We start from the raw sequence: 27,735 nt of genomic DNA, 5'->3' as shown, positions 1-27,735 counted from the left end.
TCCGAGCCCCGGCTCCGCGGCCGGACCACAGCCCTCGCAGCCGCGGGGCTCGACGGGGGGAACAGTGCCTGCCTGGGCTGAACCGAACCGGGCCGGGGGGCAACAGGAGCGGGGGAAACGGAGCCGATCCGCCGCGAGCCGATCCGCCCCATGCCGTTCTACCGACGGAGCGTGGCAGTGCGGGTCCGGCCGGCGGGGCCGCTGACCGATCTGCGGGACACCTGCAGCCTGGCGGCCCTCGCCCTGCTGCGGCAGCTGGCCGAGCTCTGCGGCCACTCGGTCGCTCTCCTGGGGGACATCGAGGGCCACCTGCGGGCGCTGGCCCGTCGCGCCGCCCGCCTGCACCGCCGCGCCGCCCGCCTGCAGTCGCTGCTGCGGGGCCGCCCGCTCCGCGCCGCCGCCACAGGTAAGGGACACCGGCCGTGGGACGGGGCGTCCTGCGGGCCCCGTCTCCACTGCTGGGGCCGCCTCCCGCTCCGAGGGCTCCGCTCCCTGCCCCAGTGCCGCAGGGCTACGTTGCTGCCCCTCCGACGTTGTCACCCCGTGTGCCCTCCCCGGGCGGGTGACCCATGCCAGCTCCTGCCTTTGGGGTCCGTCATCCCTGCTCCATCAACAGGGAGGGCTGAGGGAGCAGGGTAGGGGTGGCAATACCTCGCCAAGGCCCATGGTGCCAGTGGCCAGGGAACCGTGGCGCTGGGGTGAGGTGTCATTGGCATGCCGGTGGCCGGGGCACTGGGGTGAGGCCAGGACAACCCTGCACCCTTTCCTTGTGCCCGCACTTTATTTCCCTGCTCACAGGGGGCATTTTCCAAGCTGCCAGCCAATCACACCTCATGCTGTGTCGGCAATTACTAGGAGCTGTTTTGAGAAAACGGAACACCGGGCTGTCAGGGCTGGCCCTTGCCACCCCCACACTGTCCCTGCCTCAGGTGCTTCACCTCATCCTGGGGCAGGGGACCAAGGGGGCTGTCAGGCCCAGTGTGGGGCAGTTTTCACTCGGGGTGTTGTGTATCTGGGGAAAATGCTGGGCTGACATCTAGGCATTGTGTCAGCTTGTCCCCCCTCCTGACAGGCACAGGGTCTGGGTTGCCTTGGACTGCTTCCACTTCCCATTCCAAGCATTTCGGTCTGGCACAGGCTGCTGTGCTGGGTCAGGAACAGGCAGCACCATTTCGGAGGATCTTAAAATAAGCTCATTTTGGAGTTGTTTATAGAAGTTTATTTTAAAGGCTTTGCAGGGCAGGGAGGGCCATGCTTCTCCAGCACGTTCCCCTCAAGCACCGCGCATTTCCCAGGCCCTTGGCAGAGCGTGTGCCTCTGCTGCCGGCAAATCCCCTCGCAAGAGCTCCCTTGGTGCTCCATCTGCCTGGAGCCATGGGAAATGACTGCCAGATCCTCACAGCTAGCGTCCCGGATGCTGGGAGCAGTGGAGCACCCAGGCTCAGTGTGGGAGCTGCACTGCTCCTGACAGCGCTGGATCCATTAGACTGGGAAAGGGCTCCCACTGTCCTGTGCATGCCCAGGATGAATGAGGGGACAGTGAGGTTTCACTATCACCCCAGCTGACCCGTGCACTGCACCAGCATGTGTCAAACCTGGCAGCAGCATCACTGTACGTGCTGGACCAGGGTCTGCTGGAGGAGGAGCTGATTGTGCCCGTAGCCAGATGGTCCCTCACTGCCTGTGTCTGGCCAGCAGGCCAGGACTGCTCCAGGTGGCCACAGGAGCACTGTGTGTGTGCCACCGTGGTGGCAGGGCGTTAGTGGGGGGGGACAGTGCAGGACACCATGGAGGAGATGGTGTAGGGGATGGCAGAGTGATGGTGTGGGGGGGATTGTCAGGGGATGCCTGCTGGTGCTGCTGTGGGCAGGTGGAGCGTGTAGGCCCCCCTTGTGTTCAGCTAATTCCAAGCACCTGGCGAGCAACACCACTGGTAGCTGCCGGTGTGTGTGTGAGGCAGCAGCAAATTGTCCTCCTGTGCTACAGCTCCTCATCAGAGCCATGAACATGCATGTGAGTAGATGTGCTGGGCTGGCTCAGAGCTGGGGTCAGAGGAACATAATGATAAAAATGATATGATTTATCTTGTGGGAAGGGATGGGGCAGTATGAAGAGAACCAAGCTCACCTTCAATTGCTGCTCAGTGGCACTCCTGCTGCTCAGGAGGCTTAGGAGGTTCATTTCTCCCTGCATCCTAAGGGAACACAGCCCATGCACCCCCTCACCTGCTCCACATCCATCCACTACCAGCCAGCAGGATGCCAGAGCTTCCAGTGTGACTGGACTTACTTGGGAAAAGAGCAAAATTTTGACTGGTACTTCAGTGGCAGTTTGCTTTGCTAAGTGCTCCAGCATCAGTCCGTGGTGGGGGATCAAATCATGTCTTGGGGGGAAGGGAGCTCCTTGTGAGGCACCAGAACTGCGGGAGAGTGATGGCTGCCCAGGCCTTGAGAGGACACTTCCCACTGAGCTGCAGCACAGCAGGGACCCAGGAGTGAGGAGCAAACTTTTAACAATGCTCCACACTGGGTTTGGGGCTTATTTTCTCCTCTGTTTTCATTTCTTCAAGAGGATCCAATGCAAAAATCACGATTCCCCTCTTAAAATTGTATGGAAGCCCATGGAAGATGCTCCAGGGGAGATCACCCAGGACCAGTCATGTCCTGGTGCAGCCTCCACTTAGGCAGTGTGGGTCCAGGTGACATGTCACAGCCTGTCTGGCCAGCTTGTAAGGACAGGGAGAGATCAGGCTGGAGATCCAGCAGGTGTCTCGCAGGCAGGGCTGGAGACAGACAACACCAGCCACAGCACGTCCTTGCTGCAGACCCAACATCACCCTGGGCTGGAGTAGTTCCATCCTTTAGCTCCTCTGAGCACACAAGATGGGGACCAGACAGCTCTCAGGATGTAGAGATGCTCCAGGCATGACCAAAGCCCAGCTGCAGTGCAGGCAGGACATGGGGGTGGCTGTCCAGCCCTCACAGATCACCTGACTCCAGCTCCCATGGGCCTGTGGTGGTTTCCCCTGCCCAAGCATGGTCCTTGGGCCAACTTCCAGATTTGGGCCTCCTCAGCTGGGTCACAAGCCTTTGCCTGGTTTTGATTCCTACCAGACAGGTTAGAAAGATTCAAAAGCCATGGGCCTCCTCACCCCATGGCTCAGGGGTTCAGGTCACCACTGTGCAGGACATGTCCATTGGTGTTTCCAGAGGCTGTGAGCTGAGGAAGCTGTCTTATCCTCCTGAGGAAGGGGAGATGCTAGGAGCAGTGTTCCTTCCAGATGAAGAAATCACACAGCAAGGGCTGGGGAAACACTTGTCCGACGAGGCCGTGTGGCTGTTTCCAGCAGGAGACGGCAGCCAAGGGCTGTTGGATTCCTCTGCTCTGATTCACTGGCCGTGGCGGGAGCAGGGAGGGCTCACGCCTGTCACCAGGAGCTGGGAGCATCCCTCATCCCTCGGTGCAGCCCGCCACGGCTGGGTGCAAGGTCCCACTGCGGCCAGATCAGAGCAGGGACCAGGCCCCCGTCCCTGACACACTGACACAGCCACGTCCTGGAGGGTGACACATGCCGGTATCACTCAATCTCCTCTTCAGGACCCTGCAGCTCCAGAAATAAATCTCAGCAAAGCAGAGGATGAGGCCAGCGCCGAGAGCTGTTCAAGGTGCAGTCCCTGAAGAGCTGCAGGACGCTTCTCTGGAAGGAACCCCAGGCTGTGCTGGCAGGAGCAGCTGTTTACTGTTCCTGCTGCAATGTGCAGCATTCCCATCCTCTGACCTCCCAGCCTTCTCTGAAACCAGCCATCAAGATAGAGCTGTCAGCCAGCCAGAGCTGCTGCCCCCCACACCCTCTGCTCAGCTCTTCCCTGGCTGAGCTAGCACAGATGTTTTCCCCCATATTCTGAGACTGGATTTTTTACAAAGGAATGAAAGAAAGAAAGAAAACCCCTTCTGACATGCTAGAGTTTCCTGCCAGACTGAAGTGGCTGTCTCTCCTTCAGTCCCTGGGACAGGGGACAGGGGCTGAAGCTGTAAGTGCAGTCCCAAGGCTCACCCACATGAACCTACCTGAGCTCCACTCTTTTGACCACACAGCTGCCCTTGTCAGCACCTGTCCATGGGGTCAGTGCCCGTCAGGTTAGAACAAAGGTGCAGAGCTCTGACTGCAGGACCATGGGAAGGAGATGTCCCAAATTCAGACAAGAGGTGTCAGTTTAGAGTGAGACATGGTCTCAGTTCACCCTGATGCTCTCTTCCCAAGCAGCCCTGGCCTGCCATGGCCACAACCACCACTGTGAAATGGCTCTTGGAGCCTTCTTAGCCACCAGGACAGGCTGTGGCCAGTGTGGGGTGAGGGTTGCCCACCCCACAGAAGTGCCAAAGCCTTACACAGTAGTGCTGAAGGGGCTTGTGGAGGCCTCCCCCTCAGGAGCTCAGCACTGCTCATCCCAGCCACAACCCACTGCAGCCTCCTCTGCAGGTAAGAGCAGCTCCAAAAACCCTTCCAGACCTCCAAGACATTTTCTCTGCCTACATTTCCCTGAGCCAGTGGTGATTGCAGTGTCAGAGGGGCGAGCACATCTCCCCACGCTGCTGCTGTGGGAGGGAAGTGGGATGCGGACCAAGGCTGGATAGTTGGCTTGGCTGCCAGAGGAGGGGGAGAGGAGCCACACCCTCCTCTTAACAGGAACCGTCTGACGGCTCAGCGAGAGGTGGTTGGATGGATAACACACGGCTCCCATCAGCCCTGCTCCGGATGAAAGCCGTCTTCGGCAGTGGGCTGGTGGCCACTCCCTGAAAACGTGTGCTGCAGGCAGCGTGAGGGGCGGGATACCCTGCTGATGTTCCTGCAAGGAAAGGGCAGCCCTGTCTGGGCTTTTCCAACCTCCACCGTTTCCCCTGGCTCCCCTGCCCATGGGTGTGGGGTTCCTGCAGAGCCTGGCCACGCTGGGGGGAACACAGGGGACACGGTTAGAGCTGATGTTGAGGATAGCATCTGCAGCTCATTGCTGCAACCTCTCTTCCACCCTGCTGGGTTTTCTTCAGGGCTGAGATTCCTGCTTGGATGGATCTAAACACTCATTCCAAAAAAAAGTGTTTTCACCCTTGGTGTTTTGGAAGGAGTCCTGTGAGAGCTGAGCTGGTGGCTCTTGCTCAGGAGCTGGGCTGTGGCCCTCAGGGGCAGTAGGTCCCCTGGGGAGAGCCGGGGTGAGGGACCCCCATCACCCAGTAAGAACTGCATGAAAGCACAAGGGAGTACAGCCACTGCTGTTCCCTCACAGCCTCAGACACCCCTGGTGTTTCTGGTTCCTCCTGCCAGGGCCCGTCTCTGCAGAGCAAGCTTAGAAGGAATTCCATGAGCACCCCTGCTCCTGGTTCTTCTTAGGAAGCACTTCCAGCCTCACTTTGGCTGGGAATATGGCAGCATTTACAGACCAGGAACATGGATTAGCTTCAACTATGTGTCTCCTTGGAATCTGCATCATCCTAAGCCAGCATGTGGGATGTGTTCACCTCCGTGTGGAAGCAAGCGCTGGAGCGTGCCTTGGCAGCAGCTCTCCAGCTGTAGGGAGCTCCGTGGTGCTCCGTGGAGGCAGAGGTGGGAGTGCAGGATGGCTCCCATGGCACCTGTGCAAGTTATCCAGGCAGCGAGGCACCAGTGGCTGCAGGGCTGTGCTTTAGAGAGCAGGTGACCCTTGGGGAGGGACACAGGAACCCACCAGGGACCCTCCTGGCTGCTTAGGAGCCCAGCAGTCCCTTGGGGATGTGTTTCCAGCTCCCAGCCTGGGCTGCACTCCCCCAGTGCCCAGCGCCATGCCCGCTGGCCATGCCCATTGCCCTGCAGGTGCTGGCACAGGGCTGGCCACACTCCAGTCCCTGCGCGTGCCCGGGAGCCACTGGCTGCCAGCACAAAGTCTGGATTGAGCAGGAGCTGGCGCAGTGCCAAACACACCAAGGATGCTGGCAAAGAGAATCTTCTCCTAGCCATGCCAGCGGACTCTGCCATCCTCCTCCTGCTCTCCCGCCGGCTGCTCACCTTGGCACCGGGATGCCTGGCAGGGAATCAGGCTGGCACCTCGGGCAGCAGCAGGCGTGCGGCTCTGCAGCAGTGCCCATCAACATGCTCCTGTGTGTCCACTGGAGCCTGACCCCAGCACAGTGTCTGGCAGCTGGGGACAGCTCCAGGAGCCAGCATGAGCTGCGTGGCATGGGGAGACTGAGCATGGTGGGCAGTGCAGGGATCAGAGGAGGATCATTACTCCTTGACTTAATTAATGGCAGCAGATAGAAGCAGAGAGGGAAAAAGGTAATTCCACTTGTTACCCAGAAAGTGGCTGTGAGAGGCCATTTCCTCCCTTCCTGGCACCCTGAGTGGCTGACTGCATCCATGTGGAGCAGCATGGCCCCACTGTGAGCTTGGATCCTGACTCAGTGTCCCCAGGCAGGAGGAAGGGGACAGCAGGACACTGCACATCCCCAGTGCAAAGCAAACCCCGCTGGCATGTGTGTGTCTGTGATTCTGTACATGTCTGTGCACACATGTATGTCTGTGATTCGGTACATGTCTGAGTGTGCACGCGTGTGTCTGTGACTGTACATGTCTGAGTGTGCACACGTGTGTCTGTTGCAGAGATGGGGGCTCCTGGTGTGCTGAGGGTGCCAGGATCTGTGCTGTTCTTCTGGAAGGACACTCCCAAGTTGTCTTGTGCTTGGTCTGTGCTCTGCGGAAATGGCGGGACTCGGATCAGCCCTGAGATCACCTCCCCCTGTTTTAGGATTTTGAACCAGTGCTTTCCCTTCCCTCCCAGCTGGCTGCTGTGGCCATGGCTGCCTAATGCCCACATCTCTCCACTGGACAGGGAGAGGTCCATCACCATCCCGTCATAGCCATCCCCAGGGCGTCTCACATAGCTGTGTCCTGTGAGCAGGGAGAGCAGATCCCCCATTGCATACCCAGCATGGGGTGACCACCCCTGGGTGTTCCCCTCCCCACAGCTGCAGCAGCAGCCTCCCGGGTGGTCCTGGCTGTCAGGCAGAGCGTGGGCTGCTGAGGCCACCTGCAAGGCACTGCCTGTGTGGGACCAGCTCGCTTCCTGCTGCACTGGGACCCCAGCCAAGGGCAGGGGGGAATGGACAGCCACCTCCCTAACAGCCATAGGGTGCTGCCAGCTGCAGGAAACCTTCACCTGGCTGCCTGACCCCTGCTAATTAGAGGAGGGTCAGCTGGCACTGCCCACAGCACCCACGCAGGCTGGCACAGCTGACAGCAGAGGTGTGGGATGTTATCTCCTCCCTACCAATCTCATCCCTTGCTGTGGTTCTCAGACCCACAGGAAAGACGGCGGCAGGCAGGATGCTCCATCCTCACTCACTCTCCACGGCTCCAGCACCCGCAGCAGGGCTGTGTAGCTATGTCTTTAAGAAGGGCCTGGGCTGGGGTGGGAGAAGCGTTTCCATCCAGCCTTTCTCCAGAAACCTGGTTCGATTTAGTGCGAGCAAGCGACTGCCAGAGCTGGCGCTGTGGCCGTCTCCCGCTCCCGGCCAGGGCAGCCGCCGGTCCATCCCGGCCATGGGGGCTCGGGGCATCCCCTGAGCGTGCGGCTGCTGCCGTACCTCTGGCCTGGGGCCCGCTGGGGAGAGGAAGAGGAGGAGGCAGAGTTGGGTAAGTAAGAGTTTTGTCCTTTCCTGCCTGTGGGACTCCCTGCCCTGCCCCGGGAGGGCCTAGCAGCACCGCAGGACAAAGGCAGGGTGTCGTGAGTGCGCGACATGGTGGCTGTCACTGCAGGTGGGTGCAGGTAGCAGCAGCCCCAAGGCTGGCACAGCTGCCTGCCCGGCTCCTCGCTCCTGCCTGTCTGCACCAAGGGATGGGGATGGTGGGATGGGGCCAGCTGGGCACCCAGTGCCCATCACAGGGGGCTCGCAGGCAGGAGAAATCGATGGTGGCAGCGGGCAGAGCCCTGGGAGGGTGCAGTGCCCTCTGCTCCCTGGCAGTGCCCGTGCCCAGCCCAAGGACTGGATGTGTCCCTCCTTTTCCTCCTCACCCACTCGGGCTGGGACAGGAAGCCTCCCCAGAGACCCTGCCGGGAGGAAGGTGCACGGCGTGCCCCTGCAGAGGGCTGGGGGATCCAGTGGCAGTGCCGGGGAGGTGCCAATGCCACTCCTCGCACCCCACGTCTGCCATAAGAGGCTCATAAATTACAGGTACTAGTGATGGTGCCATGGCACGTGGTGGCAGCCTGGCTCCGCGCTGCTCTCTGGCACAGCTGTTTTGGGGGGCATTCAGAGGAAGCTCTGGGGGTGTGGGAGCAGGTTGTGGGGTGATGGGGGCTGGGGCACCCCTGTCCACTCTACCTGACCCCACACACCGCTTGATGCCGAGCTCTCACACTGCCAAGGGTGTAGCAGAGCCAGGTGACTGCATCCTGCAGCCCTGGCACAGCGGGAACAGGGAGGGCAGCCCTGACAGCGCCAGTCCTGGGCAGGACAGTCAGGCCCCCAGTGCAGTTACCAGGCCACAGAGCAAGAAGTATGTTTGGTGCACTGAAGGAATCCCAGGAATGCAGAGCCTGGAGGGGACTCGAGGTGGCACGAAGGTGTCATGGCACCTCCAGCCTTGCACGCAGATCCCTTGCCAGGCCTCGGGGGGCAGCTTGGGGGTCACCTTCAGCACCATAAGGTGTTTGTTGTGGGGCTCAGTGTCCCAGCTCTGCCCTCCAGCTTGGCGGGGACCCTGCCGGTGGCTCTGCTGGGACGGGGCACCTCTCAGGGTCCAGTACAGCCCTGGGAGTGACTCGCCATGGTGCCGATGCGGGGCTGGGAGCCCTGGCCCTGCTCCTCAGCTCTGGCCCGGCCCCAAGCCGTTGTTCTCCAATGAGCTCATCTGCCTCGCTGATTGTGAGCTTTAATATGGCCTCTTGGCCCAAAAATAACCGGCTCGGCCACTTAGCAAATGTTTATGGCTTCTTCATAGCTGCATTCTCTGCCAGGAGAGGGTCTGCTCCGGGCAGGCAGAGCGGAGCCGCTCGCGCTCGTGCCGGACTGAGCCGTGGCACCGGCACCTCCCCGCTCAGACACCTGCACCCTCCTGCCCTGGGCCCCGGCACGGTGAGCCCGGTGTCCTGGATGAGCCACCCGATCTCTCTGGCTCCCAGGCGCCCTGTGGCCAGGACAGTGCAGGCAGCCGTGTGTGCCCAGGGGCTCGAGGAGGATGCGGGGTCTGGGGCTGCCCCGCACAAGGTGACGAGTGGCTCGGAGTGATGGGCACCCGGCGGGGCTCCCCAGGGCAGGGAGCAGAACAATGGCCACGCTGTCGGATGGCAGCACCATGACTCACGGTGGGGCTGTTTGTGCAGGGGCCGCTGCCCCCCTGCCTGACACCGTGTGCTGGGCTCAGCTGGGGCTTGGGGAAGTGGCAGAAAGTATTTTCTTTTTGGAATTTCTGCGAACCACCCACAACTCGCCCCAGTCATCCACCTCCCTGGGGAGTGCAGAGGCTGGGTGAGGTACCTACAGCCCCATGCCCGGGTCCCTGAGAGGTGAGGCACTGCCACAGCCCAGCCCCAGAACAGGGACACAGCATGGGCAGCGGGGTGCCACCGCAGGGCCCCCGCACCGCTGCGGCTGTCACACCCACCTGCTCCCACATCAGTCACATAAACTGCTCCTTGCACCAAGTACTGATCCAATTTGTGGCTGTTTCCATAACAACCTCCCAGCGCTTTCTGGTCCTTTCTGTTGCTATATGAATGCCAAGATCCAGTGTGTCAGGGATGCTGGGTCCTGGGACACAGCGACTGGGCTGAGCCATCCCAATGCCTCTTGGCTCCCAGGGGTGAAGTGCTCTGCACGTGGGAGGCTTGGCATGCTGGACAGGTTTCCACACTCTGGAAGGGCTTTTTTCCCCATGAGAAGGATATGATGAGGTTTGAGCCAGGGGAAGAAGCCCAAGGGCAGTAGCTGATCCAATGCTCCTGAGGGTCCCTGCATGCAGCTGAGCTTTGTGCAGTCATGGCACTGCCCGGGACTCTCAATACCAGGAATGGGGACCTTGGAGGCACTGGCAGACAGAGACGACCCTGTTTTCTCCTACCTGAGATGGCATCACCCCCAGGCCTGGTTCTTGCAATGTCTCGCAGCTCTCACACAGGTTTCCTGACCAAACCCAGCCCAAAGCTCTTCCCACACCTCCTGTTTCCCTCTGTGCATGGCTCCAGCTGCTCTTGGAGCTGACCTCTGCCTCCTGTCAGAGTCCCTGACCCCTTGCCTCCATCCATCCCCTGATCAGCCACCCACCCCACAGGCCATTGGGGTCCCCACCCAGCCCCAACACCCCTGGTGTGCCCAGCCCCAGGACCTCACACCTTCATTGCCTCAGGGGTGCCCAGCGCTGGCACCACCTCATCCCCACCACGCCGGGGGCTGTCCAGCCCCAGGACTCCCTCCACTCATCCCTAAACCAAACAACTCCCCAGGGGCTACCCAGCCCGAGGGCCCCCGACCCGATCGTATCGCCTTGGGGGCTGTCCAGCCCTGGTATCCCCACACGAGTGGTCTCGGGGTGCCCGGCCCCGGCACCGCCCCGCAATCACCCTGATACCCCGCAATCCCTATCGCCCCGGGGGGTGTCCAGCTCCGGTACCGCCATCCCCATCACCTCCCCCGGGAGCACCGCCACCCCCGCGACCCCCGGCTGCGGCGGCGCACGGGGGGCGGCTCGGGCTTGCTCGGGCTGCGGCTCGGCACTCCTCGCTGCCCGGCGCCGGTGGGTCGCTTGGAGGACACGGGCAGAGGTCACCCGGCCGAGGCTTGGCCTCCTGACGGGGACGGCTTGCCCTCCTGACGGATGGGGCTGGCGGTGGGGCCACCGCGGTCCCCCCGCGTGTGGGACAGGTGCTGGCTGTCCGAGCTACGGGGATGCAGCCCCGGGTTACAGGGAGCCAGCCCCATGGACTGGGGAACCAGCCCTGGGCATGGGGATCCAGCCCCAAGGTGTGGGAAGCCAGTCCTGGGCCTGGGGCTGCAGCCCCGGCAGTGGGGAGCTAGCCCTGGGGACAGGGATGCGGCCCCAAGGTGTGGGGAGCCTGCCCCTGTAGTTGCTGTCCCCGGAGCTGGGCCCCCCCAGGCAGGGAGCCCGGTGCCTGTGCAGCCCCCGCAGCCCAGCTCCCTTCTCCCACAAATCGCAGTGGTGGTGGGTGTCTGGGGGTTCCTGTACCACAAACAATCTCGGGGAGGCAGACAGCCCTGCAGCTCTGCAGGGAGCTTTTTGAGGGGGAGCAGGGGGAGCAGAGGGAGCAGAGGACTCACTTGGAGCTGGGAGTGGGCAGTGAGGGCAGGTGCCCTCTGAGGAAGCAGGGTCAGAGAACAGGACCTGTCTGGTCACTCCTTTGTCCCCATGTAGCTGGTCCAGGCAGTTCAGCAATCCTCCCCAGTGCTCCAACTCTTCTTCCGCCCAGCTCCTGGGAATGCCAGAAGAGCCGGGAGTTGGGGTCTGCCACAAGTCCTGGCACCAGGCCCGTCAGAGTCCTGGAGTCCCAGAGTGCAGCCTGCTGGGCTCTGCTGGCCCCAGCTCCTGCTGCCCTTTCCCTGCCTGCTGGCTGGGAGCAGGACACAGCAGTGTGGGCAGCAGCAGGGAACTGACAGCCCTGGGAGAAACCTCGGGAAGATTGCTTAGAAACTGCAGGAGAATGGGAACTGCTTGTCACAGCCGAAATGACTGTCACAGCTTAATAATAAGTGGGCAGAGAGGGTGGCAGCACAACCTGACGTCGTCTAATTTTGCAACTGCTGTTGTAGCGGTGGGTGCAAAGCACCGAAATGGGGCACAAGAACTTGGGGTTGCACAGGAGGCGACCAGGAGAGAGGCTGAGCTGCAGGTCGGAGGGGGTGAGAGGTATGGCGCTGGTCGGTGTCCATCACATCATCCTTGGCTCTCCTCTTGGGGCCATGGGAAGCAGGCAGTGATTTGGAGCTGTGGGACTCAGAGGGATCATGGGATGCTGGCCTATTCCCTACTGGGAAGCAGTGCCTGGACCACAGGTTGTGGGGGATGAGGGATGCTGTGCCATTCACCACCCAGCACAGTGCCCTTGGCTCCCATTTGCAGGCATAGAAGATGAGCAGTGCCCAGGGCATCAGCCACTCCTCTGCCCCCTGCCTGCCTCTCCCACCTGGTGTCACTCAGACAGAGAACTAATCACAGTTCTGGATTGTCAAAGGAATTCTTGGAGCTGTGGGGAGGGCCCAAGGAGGATTGTGGGGCCAGGCCGTGGCTGGTTCATCTCTGTCCTCAGGTCACAGTTGCCCTCCAGCCTAGGGATCTCCAGCAGATCTCCCTCAGGTGCCTGGTCTCCCTGGAGAGAGCTGCATCTGGCTGCTGGGGTCAGGGAAGGGTGGGATTTGGCACTGCATGGCTCAAAACTTGTCTTGGATGTAAAGCTTGAACAAATACTTGGGCACTCATAGGGCTGCTGGGACCTCAGTGCCTGGGGCATCCCTGAGCAGTTGCACACAAGCTTCCATGCAGAGAGGTGGCAGCAGATCCAGGCTGGAGCTTATCTGCTAAGGGGAGGGAGCTGAGGCTCCATAAGGAACAGCCCTGTGGTGGGTGTGGGTCGCTGCTAGTGGGGAATGTTCCTGAATGAAGCCTGTGCTTGGGGCAGCATTCTTGGCTCTCCCGAAGCCCTGGCTCCCAGGAGCCTCCATCCTCTGGGAGGAGCCAGCTCAACTTTACAAAGCCCTGGGGCACTGGGAAAGTGGTCCCTGAGGAGCCTTTGCTGCAGTCTTTGGAAGGAGCTGAAGTGAGATGAAGCTCTGGGAGCTCTGGCAGCTCCCAGGTAAGAGCCAGGGGGTTCAGGAGGGCCCCTGGTTTTGTTAGCTGTAAGGACTGTGGGAGCTGGCGAGCAGCGGTTCAGCCGGGCCAGGGGCAGCCACAGGCTCCAGGTGCTGGTTTCCCCACAAGGAGTCTTGTGATTGCTCCATGTAGGAACAGCCATGCTCTGCTGAGAGGACAGGGCCCCATGTGCTGTGTCCCCCCAGGTCACCCACCACTCTCAGATGGTGCTGCAGCCACAGCTGGGGGATATTTTGGTTCCATGACCCTGTCCAGCTCAGGGAGTCCAGTCTGTCCTGGCTATAGTATCCCTCTCCAGGTGCTGCAGCAGGGATGTACCTAGAGGGATGTGCATTCCTGGGTGACCCACCGTCAGGGCGGGTGGATGTGGGATGGGCTGTGCAGAGTCACAGTCCCTCCACCGTCCTTCCCTGGGGAAGGAAGAGGGGCCGGGGCCAGGACAATGGGCTGTGGCGCTGACTCAAACAGTCAGTTCCTGGTCGCTTCCTCTCCCCGCTGGAGCTGGAGGCAGCGAGGACGGGGAGAAGCTCAGTGCTCTCGGCCTGGTTTGAGGCAGGAGCTCCTGGGTGGCCGCAGCGAGCGGCCTCCCCCGGCACTCACAGCCATGGCCAAGGTGGAGTGGCTCCTGGCACCCTGGCACCGGGCAGGTAAGGCAGGCAGTAGGGCAGGGCTGAGGCGGGCAGTGGGGGCGGTGGGATCTGCAGGCACTGCTCACTCTGCAGGGCAGGACTCTGGCCTGGGGGCAGCTCTTGGGCACAGACCCTCTGGAGGCCATGCAATAGCCCCTAGGGTCAGTGCTGCCCAGCAGTACCAGTTTTGTGCCACCTTCCCCAGACTGACTTGAGCTATGGAGTGTCCCTGTCCCTTTTAAATCCTTCTGCCATACCCCAGACTAGTCGGGTGTCCTTTCTCTGACAAAGCAAGAGAAAGACAGAGATTCCCAGCCCACATGTCCCACTGACCACTCATCAGTCCTGCGGAGACAGGCTTTGCCTGTCCCGGTGGTTCTGTGCCCTCCTGGCAGCTTCCACGTGGTGCTGACAGCAGGAGGGAGGACCATGGGACCGTGGACACAGGGTCGACACAAACATCACAGACACCCAGGACCCTCGCTGTTGTCACTGCTCTCAGTCCTCCTGTAGCTGATTTCAGGTCTCAGGCCCCTTTGTCCCAGGGCCTCTGACCACATTTCCCTCTCAGGCGACTTCCTCACATTGTCCTGGCCCCGCGGAGTGTAAAACCAGCTGGGCACAGTTCGGGAAGCCATGCTTTCCTGGAAGCAGCCTCTGGAAGCAGCCTCTGGCACAGGCAGCCCACCCTGGGCAGAGTGGTGAGCACTGTCTGGGCTTCCATGTGCCACCAAACAGTCCCAGCCAGGCTGAGGACATCACCGTGGGAAGGCTGGTGGGCAACCAGCCATGGCCACTCTGTGCCCAGTGGTTCCTTTGGCCATGGCGCAGTGATATTGGGCTGCCAAGACCGGCTGGGTCTGACAGGTTGCCATGCCAGGCTTCCTGAGGCTCTCAGGAAAGATTTGTGGCTGGAGTTTTGCTGGGAAGCATGGAAGAGTGAGGGCTGCAGTATGAGGAGGGCGCCAGGCTCCCAAGGAGCCACAACAGGGCTGGGAGAAGGCTCTGGGCGCTGGTCCTACTGCCCATGGTGGAGGGCTTGGTGCAGGAATTTGGGTCCAGCCAGGCTCTGGGGCTCTGGTGCCTGTCCTAGTGCTGCTGCTCTGGCCCTGGGAGCAATGGATCTCAGCCCCTGTCAGGGAGCAGCCTGAGTCCACCTTGGCTAGCATGGTCCTGGGCCAAGCCCTGCTGCCAGCACAGCTGTGGGCGGTTCCCATCCCCACAGCACGGGCAAATGGCACAGTGGGTTCCTCCTGGGCCAGGCTTGCCGGCCAAATCCTGCAGCACACACACCTCCCGGCCTGCCAAAACTCCCTGACCAGGGGCCATGGCACTGCTGCTGGGACTGAGTGTCCTTGCACACTGCAGCTCTGAGTCCTGCCGATGGACAGGGACCTTATGGACTGGTTTGCTGCTAGTGGTTTTCATAGAAACCTCACATAATCCAGCTTTCTCCCCATGAGCTGAGGGACCCTCACAGCTGCCAAATCTGCCCTGCCACCAGCAACTTCTGCAGTGCCTTTATCTCCCATCACTACAAAAAGCAGCTGATTCCTTGTTAGACAGGGAGCTTGGGAGAGCAGAAGAGCCGAAAACCTCCGGCAGATCCGGTGTGTCAAGACAGTGTTGTTTCTCAGTGCCTCTGGTCCTGCTGGGCATCTGTGTGGGAGCACGGGGACGTGCTGTACCAGGGTCCTGGCATGGCCAAGCTGGGGTCTGGGCATGGCGCCTCTGAAAGGCTTTCTGCCCCTCTGGCCTCAACCACCAGCAGGTCAGACACCTGTGCAGGTGGCCCTGCCTCGCTGGGGGATTGAAGCTGTGCCACCAGACATGTGAGAGCGGGAGGTGTCCTGGAGAGGGTCAGATTTGGAGAAAGCACAGTCTCTTGGCTTCCCCAGTGAGGGCTCATCCCAGGCACAGCATGTGCAAGTGGCACTCGGGGCAGGTCTGCTCAGTGAGCACCACTGCCTTGTGGCACTGGGTCTGGGGGTGTCAGCAGGGGGTCGCTTCAGGATTTCATTCAGAGCTGGGTGGGCATCCGGCCCTGAGGCTGTCGTGCACGTGGACGCAGCTCCACATCCCGCAGGGAGCTGGTCCGGCAGGTCCGGTTCGGCAGGGGGTGAGCTTAGGACAGGAGGTGTTTCTGCGGCTGCTGCCAGCTCCCTCTGTGTGCTCTTTTCACTTCCTCTCCGCTCGCCGTGGAGCAGCATGCGCCTGGCTCATTCCACGGCAATGTCCCCAAGCCGCACGCGCCGGCAGCGAGCAGTCCGGGATCGAGGGCAGGCCGCGGCTCTCGCTTGAAGCTGGTGGCGCTCGGTGCCGGCACTGCGGCACCCGCTCCGGCCGGCGGGCTCGGGCTGCTGTCAGGATCGGGCTCGGCCCCCAGGTTCACTGCCCTCGCCCTCCGGCGTGCTCGGTGCTCCGGACCGGCGGCGGCAGCTGCCGCTGTGCCCGTTGCCATGGCTGCTCTGCTGATGGCGCATCGCCTGCTGCTGCCGTTACATCATTCCTGACAGTGCTCCACGCTGGCAGAGGGTCCGAGCGGCTCCAGACGTGCCCCCGGCACCTCCTGCACGTGGGGAGCAAGCCTAAGAGGGAGAAGTTTGGCAGTGAATTCAAGCGAGAGGATCGTTTCACAGGAGCTTCAGCCTGGATTGAAACAGCTCTGATGGCTCTGTCAAATATCTCCTTGTGGATTCGGGATGCCTGGGCTGTGGGTGAGTAGGGATACTGGCATGGAGCAGGGGTGACTCAGGAGATACTGAGGGGCTGGGGGTCCTGCAGGGATGCCGTTCCTGCAGGAGAGAGTAGAGCTCAGCTCCCCTTCAAGTGAACTTCCCTGGAATTCAGCCTCAGTCGTTGTGTACCCGCCATGGCCACAACACCCTGAGCCTGGACACTGGTTCATGCTCAGCAGGACTCCGAGGCTGCTGCATCTGTTGCAGCTGATGGTGCTGACTCTGGGAACATTCCAGGCAGATGTCCATTGGCAGGCAGGGCAGGGGATGCTGCCTGCTCCTCTCTGCACACCCTGGGGCCAGGAGGGTGCCTGGTGCCATCAAGGAGTGTGGTGAACCCCCACCAGCCATGCCTCAGTTTTCCTCAGCAGAAAGGCTGGCCAGGTTTAGGTCTAGATTGCTGGGGTTGGTGGGATGGAGCTGTCCCTCTGGCTCTGCTGTCCCAGGATGCCTTCATGTCGTGCAGTCGTTTGCTACGGGGTGAGAACCCCTCAGAGGTATTTTGTGCTCTGAGCCTGTTGCTGATAAGAGTGGTAGGAGGGTCACTGCCAAGGGCATTGGCTCAGCTCAGCTCTGCTATCCTGGCCAGCCACTGTCTCCTCTTGCTGGACACTCCCGCTTGGCTGGGGCATCCCATGCCCACAGATGGAGGTGGCAGCTGGGCTTCCTTGGACACTTACAACCTCCCCTTGTACTGAGCCTGCATAGGCTGCTCCCAAACACTGCCTGTCTCTCAGGAGCACTGTGGCAGTGACACTGAACCAGGACTGCTGGCTCCTTACACCCCATTGCCGAGCTGCCATGCGGTGCTGGGCTTGGCGTGCTACTCCCAAAACACCCTCAGAGCCACTGCTTGCGAAACACCCTCAGAGTGGCTGCTCCCAGGGAGCCAAAGCCTCAGGGTGCTGCTCACTCTGGCACAGCGCTGTCCTTGCAGTGCATGTTTGGGGCATCTGGGCGCCAGGAGAGTGCTCATCTCATCGGTTCTTGCCCCCGCCCCTTCTCCCCTGCTGGGAAGATGGAGCCCACGGTGCCTGTGCCTTGGTGATTCCAGCACCTCGGCAATGTCAGCAGCCCAGCAGTGCCTGCAGCACAGCCCACACCGGCTCAGGACTGCAGTGTCACTCACAGTCCCAAATGAGCATGTGTCAGCAAAGGGGGGGAAGCTCCACGGAGGAGGACCCCAGCACTGTGTGTTCCCTTGTGGCCAGAGCTGCCCCGCAGCGGGGCAGGGTGCTGGGCGTGGGTGCTGCCACGCTTCCGCCGCGCCCAGGGCGGCCCCGGCCTCGCTGCTGTGGTTTGCCCACGTGGTCGGCACCCGACGTGGGTGGCTGGGGTGACTCGGCAGCAGGGCCGAGGAGCAGAGGTGAGCTCCCGTATTCCGGGCATGGCAGTAGGGGCTTGGAGAGCTGCAGGGGCAGCAGGGGCTGCTCAGGATGTCCCTGAGCCCTTGGTGGAGGGTGGCTGCAGGGGGATATATGGGCAAAAGGTGAGGATCATCAGCTGTGCTGAGACCAAAGGCTGGGGCTGCATGAGCCAGGCAGGGGGTGCAGCAAGCCAGGATTTGGGGTGCACCACTGGGCTGTTCTCAGAAATGACGGGTAGCACTGGATCCCCCACCTCGCCAAAAACAACAGATTGTGGGGTTTGGAGTCTGCAGAGGGGAAGGTGTGGTCTCTGCCCCTGGCACTGGAGGTCAGGTTTTTGGGCAGATGCCCAACCTTGCCCTGTGCATGGCACACACATCCACATATACACCCCAACACCTCTTGGTTGGTATGGAAACAAGTCAAATTATTTAGAGGAGGAGGAATGGGGAAAAAAAAAGGGAAAAAAAAAAACCCCAGTGTTAAGGCCCGTTGTTATGGAAACAAATTGTAAAAGTAACTAGGGTGGGGACATGGCACCTTGCTTTGGGGTGCTGGGCATTGTGCAGGCTCCATTAGCTAGGGGAAGGGTGGGCATGAGGGCACCCAGGGGCACAGGAGTGTTGTAGGCAGGAGGGCATCTGCAGGCAGGAAGGCACATGGGGGCAGAATGGCACCATGAGCAGCAGGGGGGATGCTCACAGTGAAGTGCAGATGAGCTGGACCACAGCTTCCTGACCAATGGAGGCAGAGGGAAATGTGGCTTGTGCTGGGCGTCCCACAGCTGTTTTGGGGCCATTCCCCTTCCCAGGTATGTGGGATTGCTTCTGCTGCCTCACCTGGGACCTGGCACGGAGCAGGCTTTGGCAGCAGGGCAGTGGTGTGTTCCTGGGGCCAGGCACTGCACTGCAGGGGGCAGAGGGGAAGTGTTTGTCACACACACTGGTAATCAGAGCATCTCAAATGATGGGGATGGGGACAAGACCATGGAGTGGAGGATGAGCCCTACATATCCAGGGATGAGATCCTGGTCATCCATATCGCTGTGTAAAGCTCATGGAGACCCACTCTGTGCCTGACAGGGCATGGGTGCCCTTGGAGGCAGTGTGCCAATGGTGGCACTCCCTTGAATCCATGCTGGGTACAAACCCACTTCCACTCAGAGCAGTGTAGGCAGGGCTGCAGTGTTCCCATGGCAAAGTATGTTTGTGGGAGCAGCGCTCAGCTCCCCACAGGGCCAATTCACTGCTGAGCCCAGATCCTGCTCCCAGGGACTTTTCCACCCATCGGGGTGTTTCAGAGGGTCTGAGCAATCCTCAAAGAGGTTTCCTTCCCTGGAGAGCTTTGGGGGTGTCCATGCTGGGGAAGAGCATGTGAGCCCTGAGCTGCAGTGCAATGGAAGCAGCAGGTTCCTGACTCCTGCCTTTCAGTTGCAACTTCTGCTCCTCCACTGCCAGGATGTTGCTCCACCAGAGTGTGCAGCGTTTCCTGCGCCCGGGCGCGGTTAGGCACGGGTGGCAGTACTGGCTTCCTTCCCCAATTTCAGCCAGCTCCCTTCTTGGCAGCCCTCAGGGACAGCGTCCAGCCCCCAGAGTGGCGGCGGCACTGAGGGCTGGTCCCAGCAGCCTGCCAGGGTGGGATGCAGCACACCCCGGCATTCCTGGAGAGCTGGGGTGGGATGAGCATTGTGCTGCCACTGTAATGTCTCACGGCAGCACCCGCAGGGAAGCTGCCCCCCATCTGCCTCTGACCCCACTCTCCCCTGCCTGCAGCCACCTCTAACCTGGACCTCGAGAGCAAGAAAGCCGCCCCTGCCAAGCTGCCATGGCAGCAGCCTGTGAACGTCTTCCTGGCAGCTGGGCGCCCACCGGGCATGGAGCAGCTGCACCAGGAGGCCCAGCTCAACCTCCAGAGCTTGCTGCAAGGTAACAAGGAGAGGGGCTGGAGTGGGCTGGGTGAGGGTGGTGGGTGGGTGCTGCCTGGGCTAGGTGACCACCATGAAAGTGAGCTCATCTCCCACATGCATGTCTGAGCCACTCCTTGGACCTCACCAGGCCACAGGAGTTGGGTCCTGGGGGTCCCAGCCTCCAGGAGTCCCTCACTGATCTCTGCTCCCAAGTCACGGCTGCAAGTGCCAAAGTAACTGGTACCAGGATTGCCTGCTGGTGCCACTGATGCCAGTGGGGCCACCAGGGCACCCACGAGCCCCTACACAGCACAGTTCTCATGAGAGCCTAAGGGACCTACCGCTAATCTGCCTAACTTGATCAACGTGGCCAGTGATTTTGTTTCCTTCCAGTCTCTGGCCCAGGCTGTCACATGGCCCTGGCTCAGATGCTCCTCAAGCATCAAGATGAGATCAGCAGCCCAGCCATCCCCCAGCTTGTAATCTCATTAAGTCAGCCTGAGCAGCCCTGCTTTCCGCCAGTCCACAGCCACCAGCATTAATTAGCTCAACAATTACAGGATGGGGACACACTGAGTTCCTGGCTGTCCCCAGTGGGGCTGTTTCCCAGTGAGACCCACCACATCACCTGACTGCACCCCGGGAGGAGTGGGGCAAGCTGCTGGCGTCTTTGTACTTCTTCAGTTCCCCTCCTGGGGGTCTCCCTTCCTCACCTTCTGAGCTGTCTGTCCTGAGCAGGGATGGCCAGCTAGCCAGAGGGGACAGTCACCATCCCTTCACATGCCCCCCTGCTCTGGGATCTGGCAGCAGGAGCAGGGTCCCAGGTGCTGTTTTTCTTGCAGAGGAGTATGAGGAGCAGTACACCGAGAGCAGGGTCACCGGGCAGACCTTCCGCGCTGCTGGTCACCTGCCCCCCGACACCTCCCCTGAACCATCCCCTCGACCCCCACCTGCCAAGCGCCTTGAGTTCGTGCTTATGGTGAGTTCTGAGGTGGTAGGGCGGGCAGCAAGTCCCTGTTTGTTCCACCCTTGTCCTTTAGTGGCTGACATGCCTTTCTCCCCGTAGCCCCCGAGCCAGCGAACGGCTGAAGAGGAGACCACCAGCAGCACTGTGCTCAGTGCTCGGCCTCCTGACACCTCCCTGAGCCTCCCCACCAGCCCGGACAAGCAGCCCCCCTGGCCCAGGGCCTTTCCCTTGCCCCCCGTGGAGGAGAAGCAGTGGCACCAGCCCAGCTCCATCCAGACCAACATTGTCCCCATCAATGTCTCTGGTAGGGCAGCACCCCGTGGCGAGGCGGGGGGACACAGGGTGCAGGCAGAGATGTGCCCCCGCAGCCATCTGGGGCAGGGGACGGGTGGTGGGAGGGAGCTGTGGCTGCAGGCTGTGTTCCTGTGGGTTAGGTGGGCACCAGGGCAGAGAGGGGACAGCAGGGCCATGCTGGCATCCATCACTCCCAGCCATCTCTCGTGCTGTCTGCAGCTTTGTGCATCTGGTCTGCTGGCCATGCTGCTGGCAGGTCTCACATCCCTGATGTAATGCCCAGCCAGCCAGGTCTGTTGTCACCCGGGCTCTTACCACACACTGTGCACCATCTCACCTGTCTCCCGTCTGTCCATCTGCTCATCCTCTCAGGGCTGCAGCTCCCAGCAGCATGGTCCTGCCCAGTCCTTGCAGATGCAGGTGCCATGCTCTGGCCCAGGTCAGAGTTGGGGGCTGGTGGCTGGGTGAGGTGCCCCTTCTGAAGGGCAGAGGTGTCTCTCTGCACTTTCCCTCCATCATGGAGAGCTGTGCCAGGGCCACATTGGTCCCTTTTCCCTCTCCATGCCTCATGTAACCATCCCCAGTCTAGCTCAACACCATGGGGCCCAGCCACACTAACACAGACGCAGTGCAGGGCTGGTCTCTGTGGCTTTCCATCAATCCCACCTCCATCTGCAGCATTCCCACCATGCCTCCATTTCCCTGGTGCTCACCCCACATAGCTCACACCATCCCACATCCTGCATCCCACACTCCCACCTGTGTCACCATCCCAGGCTGGGGACACACAGAGAACAGGGTGATGGAGGGGGCTGAGCTCCCGGCCCAGCAGCGGCTCCCGGCACCGCGGCGTACCGCTGTTTGTTTTGGCTACAGGGCAGCACTTTGCTAGGCACGCGAGTGCTCGTCACTCCCTGTTTAACACAGAGACCGCGATGAACCCAAAGTCCACCCTGCGGCGTAGACGGACCATTATTGGATTCCCTAACCTGTCCCTGCGAGACCAAGGTGATGGCAAGAACCGCGCAGGCAGCACCCGGGCAGGGCTGGCAACCCCTAGAACTGCCCTGATGGTGGCACAGCCATCCTGGGGCTGGCAGCCAGTCCAGGCACAGACGGGCTCCTGGGGACACCCAGACCACAGGGAGGTGCAGGCATCACACTGACTCTGTGCCCTCCCAAGGCCCTGAGGTGCTGGGCTCACTGGTGACACTGGGCTGGCCTGCAACTGGCATGGCATCAGGGACAGCCCCTTAATCCTGAGTCAGGATTCTGAGGTGGGAGTCACCCAGCCTCAGCTCCAATAGCTCCCTGTGACCACCTTCCCCATGAGCAGACCCTGTCTGGGTGCCATGGCTGTGGGGCACACACCTGGCCAGGTCTTTGATGGGGCTGGCGAGCTGGCCATGCCATGTGAGAGTGCCTGGAGTGCATGTGAGAGTGCCTGGAGTGCTTCCAGGCTGCCATTGGACCCTTGGGAGCAGCAGCCACTGTGGCTCAGGGGCTTTGTCCTGTTGTGCCCTTTGGAAGGTGTAGAGAAATCAGAGCCAGCCTCTCTCTGGAGCAGGTAGAGACAGGGGGAGAAGCCATGGCAGCAGCTGCTCCAAGGCAGTTTTCACGGGGTAGGAGGAAGGCTTCTTCCCATGACAGTGGTCAGACCGTCAACAGGATGGTCACGGCTCCTGCTTGGCGTCAGTCAGACCTCAGCCCACCACAGCCTTGAGCATCCCTGTCTGCTGGGGGTGTTCAGAGCAGGGTTGCTGGCTCCTGTGATGGGGTGGCACTGTGAGCCACCATGTCCCTCCCTGTCCCAGCTGGCAATTCCTGACCTGGTTCCTCCTGAACCGCATCTGTGTCCCCACCATGGAGCAGCACCAGGGCAACACTTTGGTTGCCATGGGACTCATGTCCCCATGGGTAGAGCCTCCTGCCATGGCTGTTTATTTATCCATGGCACATTCCAGCCAACAGATCCACATTTTATGCCTGGGCAGAGATGCAGCCTCAAGACAGGCTGCGACAGCATGCAGAGCAGGGCTACATTCCTGTGAGGGAGCCAGGATAGTGCTCACCAGGCTGTGTTTCTCCCTGCAGGCAGCGCCAACGGCCCCACATCCAGCACACACACACCCATTGGTGAGTCCCTGTCCTGCAGCTTTGTGCCTGAGACCACAAGCAGGGGAACGACGCCTCAGGAGATCAGCCCTCGTCCACCCCTCTCAGCCCCACTGAGGAAGACCTTCAGTGACCTTGGGGCCCGCTGCTGCCAGCCACCTGCTGCCATGGATGGGGCAGCCAACCCCTGTGCCAGTGCCTGCAATGGGACACAGAGCACCCCTTTTTCTCCACCCTCGACCCCCCTGGGTTATGGGAGCCCCCCCAACCTCACCACTGGCCCAGGCAAGGGGCCCACCTGCACCTCGCCAGGCGGCTTCATCCCATCACCCAGCCCAGGTTCACCTGCCGCCTCCACCTCCTTCTTCAATGCCACAGAAGAGTGCATGGGCAGCAATGGGCCCAGCTTTTTCTCTGGCCCAGTGCCTGCTTCCCCCCCCAGCTCCGTGTGCATCCAGGGAGCCAAGGGGAATTTCTTGCCAGGAAGCGGAGAGGAGCTGGAGCCAGCAGCAGGCCCAGCACAGCTGGAGGTGGAGCGGGCAGGGTGCCGGTTCCGTGAGCGGTCGCTGTCAGTGCCCACTGACTCTGGGTCCCTCTGCTCTGTGGACATTGCATATGCTGAGACCCGGCGGGGCAGCGCCAACTATGCCCTGGGCTACCCCAGCGCCAGCTCTGAGGGCAGCACCAGTACTGACAACATCTCCCTGGGGCTGGAGCCTGAGGGGCAGCGGCGGCGGCGCTCCAAGAGCATCTCCCTGAAGAAGGCCAAGAAGAAGCCCTCGCCTCCCACACGCAGCGTCTCGCTGATCAAAGAGGGGCAGGACGGGGATGTGGGGCTCAGTGCGGCACTGCCTAAGGACCAGCGGCCCAAGAGCCTGTGCATCCCACCAGAGCTCCAGGGTCATCGGCTGGTGCACGCCGACCCCCAGGGGAGTGCAGGCAGAGAGCCCAACAGCACAACTGCCCCACACCAGTGGCACCTCACAGACTGGAGGGCTGGCAGTGATCCCTACCAGTCCCTCTCTGGCTCAAGCACAACCACAGGGACCACAGCTGTTGAGTGTGCCAAGACACGGGGCAGCTCTGAGTCCCTTGTGTCCCCTTCAGTGTCCAGGGCCACGACACCCTCCCAGCTCTCTGCTGAGGCAGACCTCAAGACATCCTCACCAGGCAGGCCCACAGGGCTAATGTCCCCATCCAGCGGGTACTCCAGTCAGTCAGAGACCCCAACCCCCACCGTACCCACCTCCACCATCCTCGGGCACTCCCCACACCAAGTGCGTGTGAGGCCACTGGTCCCTGAGAGGAAATCCTCTCTGCCCCCCACGTCCCCCATGGAGAGGAGCCCCAAGGGCAGGCTGTCCTTCGACCTCCCACTGACTCCACCCGCCCACCTTGACCTCTCAGGGCTGAAGATCTCCCTGAAGGGGAAGACTAAGGTCAGCCGGCACCACTCTGACTCCACCTTTGGCAGCAAGCTGGCCCAGAAGACCAGTCCCATCACACCCATCATGCCCGTGGTGACACAGTCTGACCTGCGCTCTGTCCGCCTCCGCTCCATCAGCCGCTCAGAGCCAGAGGACAACGCTGATGGCCCAGAGCACACAGAGGAGCCAGCACACATCCCATGCCCAGGGCCAGAGAGAAAAGTGAAGCCACCCGTGGCAGAGAAGCCACCACTGGCCAGGCGCCCCCCGTGCATCCTGCCTAAGCCCCCAGTTCTGCAGGAGGAGGGTCCTCTGTCCCCCAAATCCCCACCAGGCACTACCGCCAAGGAGAAGGAGCTGGCACATGATGCCTTCGTGGTGCTGCGGAGAGGGGAGCTGAGGAGGGGTCTGGGGGAGCCCCACTTGTCCCTGACCCCAGCAGGGCCCCGGCGGCTCTCACAGGGCAGCCTGGACGAGCTGCGGCCAGAGCGGAGTGGTGCTGAGGGGGAGCGCAGGAAGGCCAAGGTGCCCCCCCCAGTGCCCAAAAAGCCCAGCGTGCTGTACCTGCCGCTTATCCCAGCCCCAGCACAGCTGGGAGCTGCTGTGGGGGACCTGCCACCCACCCCCAGCCCCATCATCACCCTGGACACTGACCCCACCTGCTGTGACCCTGACGCTGAGGATCCACCATCCCCCAAGGCTGTGGGTACTATGCCTGCCAGCAAGCCTGACTCAGAGCAAGGTGAGGCTCTCTCCACCCCTGTGGTGGGATCACCTGAGGGATAAGCATTCCCCATGCTGCACAGGGGAATCACTGCTGTCTTCTCTCTGCCCACAGGCAGCTCAGCAGAAGCCGGCACAGAAGAGAAGAGCTTTGCCAGCGACAAGACAGCTGAGTCCATCGTGGAGGAGGACGATGAGGTGTTCACAACATCCCGCACTACGGAGGATCTCTTCACAGTGATCCACAGGTAAGGCTGGTGCATGCACTGGAGACGACAGCCCCTGCATCCACTGTCACAGCTCTGAGTGTAGTGTAGTGTCCCTCCACCATGACAGCTCCATTTTCCATACTGGGGCCAATGTTCATCCTTGGGGACAGCCCAGTTGCTGCTACTTTGAGCAGAGTGCAACCAGCAGGGAGGGTCCAGATTAGTCCTACCTGCCAGGAGCACCACCTGCCATGCTCATGTTGTCACCTTGCCCCAGCAGAGCAGGCTGGGCACTACCATGCCCCTCTCTCTGGGACCTCACCCCAGCCCCAGACTGCTCTCACCCATGTCCCTTTGGTGCCTAGGTCAAAGAGGAAGGTCTTGGGGCGGAAAGAGCCTGGTGACACCTTCAGCAGCCGACCCACCTCCCACTCACCTGTAAAGACTTCAGGCTCCCCAGCTGGTGAGTCTCTGGCAGCAGCGAGCAGCAGTGGGAAGTCTTCCAGCAGGAATGAGGATTTTAAAGCCCTGCTCCAGAAGAAAAGCAGTAAAACAAGCCCTGGTACTCGGCCATCTGCCGCCGAACTGCTCAAGACCACGAACCCGCTGGCCCGGAGGGTTATCACAGAGTTTGCCCCTGAGCTGGACGGTGCAAACAGCCCCAAAAGCCAGCCCTGACCACACAGGGGCCCCTCCAGCTGGAGGGGTGGCGATGGCTGCAGAGGGAGTGCTGCTGCAAAGGGCTGTCCTGGATGCTGGGGAGCCCCTGTATCCTGCTGGGGGGTTCTTCTGCTTTTTCTTCCTTACTTGGAGAGCTGCTGGCAGAGAGGCAGTGGCTGGACCCCAAGCTGTCATAAATCTGGGCCCTTCCCACAAGGGAAGTGGCCGGAACTGGCCCTAGCTGAGCCAGCTCCTGGGATTGAAGGCACCTGCCCAGGAAGCAGAACAGGATCACAGCCCCTGGAGTTGCCCCATGCCCGCAGGAAAGCAACTTGAGACTCTTTGGTCCCTTTGGCATGTGGTACTTTAAACAGATTTTCTAATGCACAATGGTGATGTTTGATTCTCTACCCTTTGACATTGTACCTTGAGTTTCCCATGCAGAGATCCCCTGGTTGAATTCAGCTGGACACACAGATGCACTTTGGGAAGATGCCAGGGGTTCGGCTGGATCTGCAGCTGCTTTTGAAGATTCACAGGAGGTTCCCTGTCATTGCCCTGAGCATCCTCCCTGTCACACAGGGAACTGGCACCTGGCGTCCGTAGCCAGCGCCACCACCTCAAGCCAAACCCCCACCCCTTGAAAGCCCCCAAAATGCTGCATTTTGGAGCTCCTCAGCTCTCAGTCCAAAAACAAACCCTGGGGTCACCTCCACTGCCAGTCCCCCTGGCCTCAGTGCACAGGGGGTCTGGCAGCCACCCTACTCCCTGCCAGCCCCCATGCCGGGGGTCCTGCACCCAGCTGCCAACTGGGCCAATGAGGGTGCTGTGCCATGCAAAGGAAGCTCGTTCCCAGCTCTGCCTGCTGCATCTCCACGACAGACCCTGTGACAACTTCTACTGCCCTGGCCACCAGAGGTCCTGAGATGCTATCAAGATGGTGGCTGGAATCCAGATGGACATCACCTGAGCCACCTCCCTGGTGACGCCGGGGTCCCCCCAGGGTTGCCCACCACTCACCTGTGCCCACTGGCCACCAGGGAGCTGAGCAAGGCCGAATGGGACATGTGCCATCAGGGCATGTGCACGGGGCCATGGAAGAGGGTGTGCACGTCCCTGGGTGGGATGTGTCCCCCTCACTCCCAGCTGCCTCTTCCTGGCCTGGCTTCAGCATGGGGGCCCAGCAGCCAGTAACAGAGGCTGTGGTGGTGCTCAGGGTGGGGCAGGGAGGAAACATGAGCTCTGAGCAGGAGCACAGCCGCACACCCAGAGAAACAGGAAGGGCCAGCTGCAGCTGACAAGAAAACAGGGTGTTTAGGGAAATTTCTGCTTGATTTCTTGATGTATTTCTACACACTCCAACCCTCCTGTGCGGCAGGGGGAGCAGTGCAGTGGGTCCAGGCAGCAGCAGGGCACCACAGCAGTGCTTCAGCTGTGCCTCTGAGGGGCCTGGGCTCCTGGGCTGCTCTGGGGGGGGTCTTTGCCCCACAAGGAGCTCTGCATCCCTGGGGAGCACAGCCCGGGCAAACACTTCCCCATCATTGCCACCATCCTGGATCTGATCCCACTGAGGCTCCCATGGGTTCCCCTCTCCTCCCTCCTGGTACACGCCCATCTCTCTCCTCTCCCAGGGCTGCAGATTTAAGCCTGTAATTAAGAGCCAGGCTGAGAAACTCAGGAAAAAAAAATCACAAAAAAGCTCTAATGAATGTCCACATTTCACCACCATCCCGTGGCCACAGCCAGTGGCAGGGTGCTGGTGCGGGTGGGACCAGGGCACAGCTTGGGAAGCTCTGGGGACAGGTACATTTTGCACATGACTGCTCAGGAAACCAGGGACAGACCCGGCA

General features: G+C 61.1%; 1 protein-coding gene across 6 annotated transcripts; it reads left to right on the top strand.

Annotated features, from left to right (window-relative positions):
- Positions 1-70: 70 nt before the first annotated feature.
- NHSL2 (NHS like 2) lies at positions 71-26,272 on the top strand. Of its 6 annotated transcripts, none has more exons than XM_039731117.1 (9): positions 13,255-13,497; positions 15,996-16,196; positions 19,357-19,509; positions 20,333-20,469; positions 20,557-20,761; positions 21,679-21,759; positions 22,846-25,035; positions 25,132-25,264; positions 25,591-26,272. In XM_039731117.1, exons 1-9 carry the CDS (start codon positions 13,293-13,295, stop codon positions 25,901-25,903), a joined length of 3,618 nt encoding a protein of 1,205 aa, XP_039587051.1. In that variant the 5' UTR covers positions 13,255-13,292; the 3' UTR covers positions 25,904-26,272. The 6 variants fall into 6 exon arrangements, with proteins under 6 accessions (XP_039587052.1, XP_039587051.1, XP_039587050.1 ...); XM_039731116.1 differs by having other exon boundaries at positions 13,256-13,497; positions 21,628-21,759; XM_039731118.1 differs by lacking the exons at positions 13,255-13,497; positions 15,996-16,196 and adding an exon at positions 71-406 and having other exon boundaries at positions 21,628-21,759.
- Positions 26,273-27,735: the final 1,463 nt, after the last annotated feature.

This window comes from Passer montanus, unplaced genomic scaffold (assembly GCF_014805655.1).
Source record: "Passer montanus isolate IOZ18808 unplaced genomic scaffold, ASM1480565v1 scaffold76, whole genome shotgun sequence".
Classification (NCBI taxonomy): Eukaryota; Metazoa; Chordata; class Aves; order Passeriformes; family Passeridae; genus Passer; species Passer montanus.
Note: the sequence above shows the minus strand (reverse complement) of the source record. Positions and strands in the feature narration are given on the sequence as shown.

Excerpts from the sequence above, each read along its gene's own strand:
- NHSL2 (XM_039731112.1), top strand. The coding sequence starts at position 17,019 with ATGCGGTGCTGGGCTTGGCGTGCTACTCCCAAAACACCCTCAGAGCCA. Across the intron at positions 17,584-19,356 it reads AGCAGGGCCGAGGAGCAGAG|CCACCTCTAACCTGGACCTC; the intron begins GTGAGCTCCCGT and ends CCCTGCCTGCAG. Across the intron at positions 25,265-25,590 it reads CTCTTCACAGTGATCCACAG|GTCAAAGAGGAAGGTCTTGG; the intron begins GTAAGGCTGGTG and ends TTTGGTGCCTAG.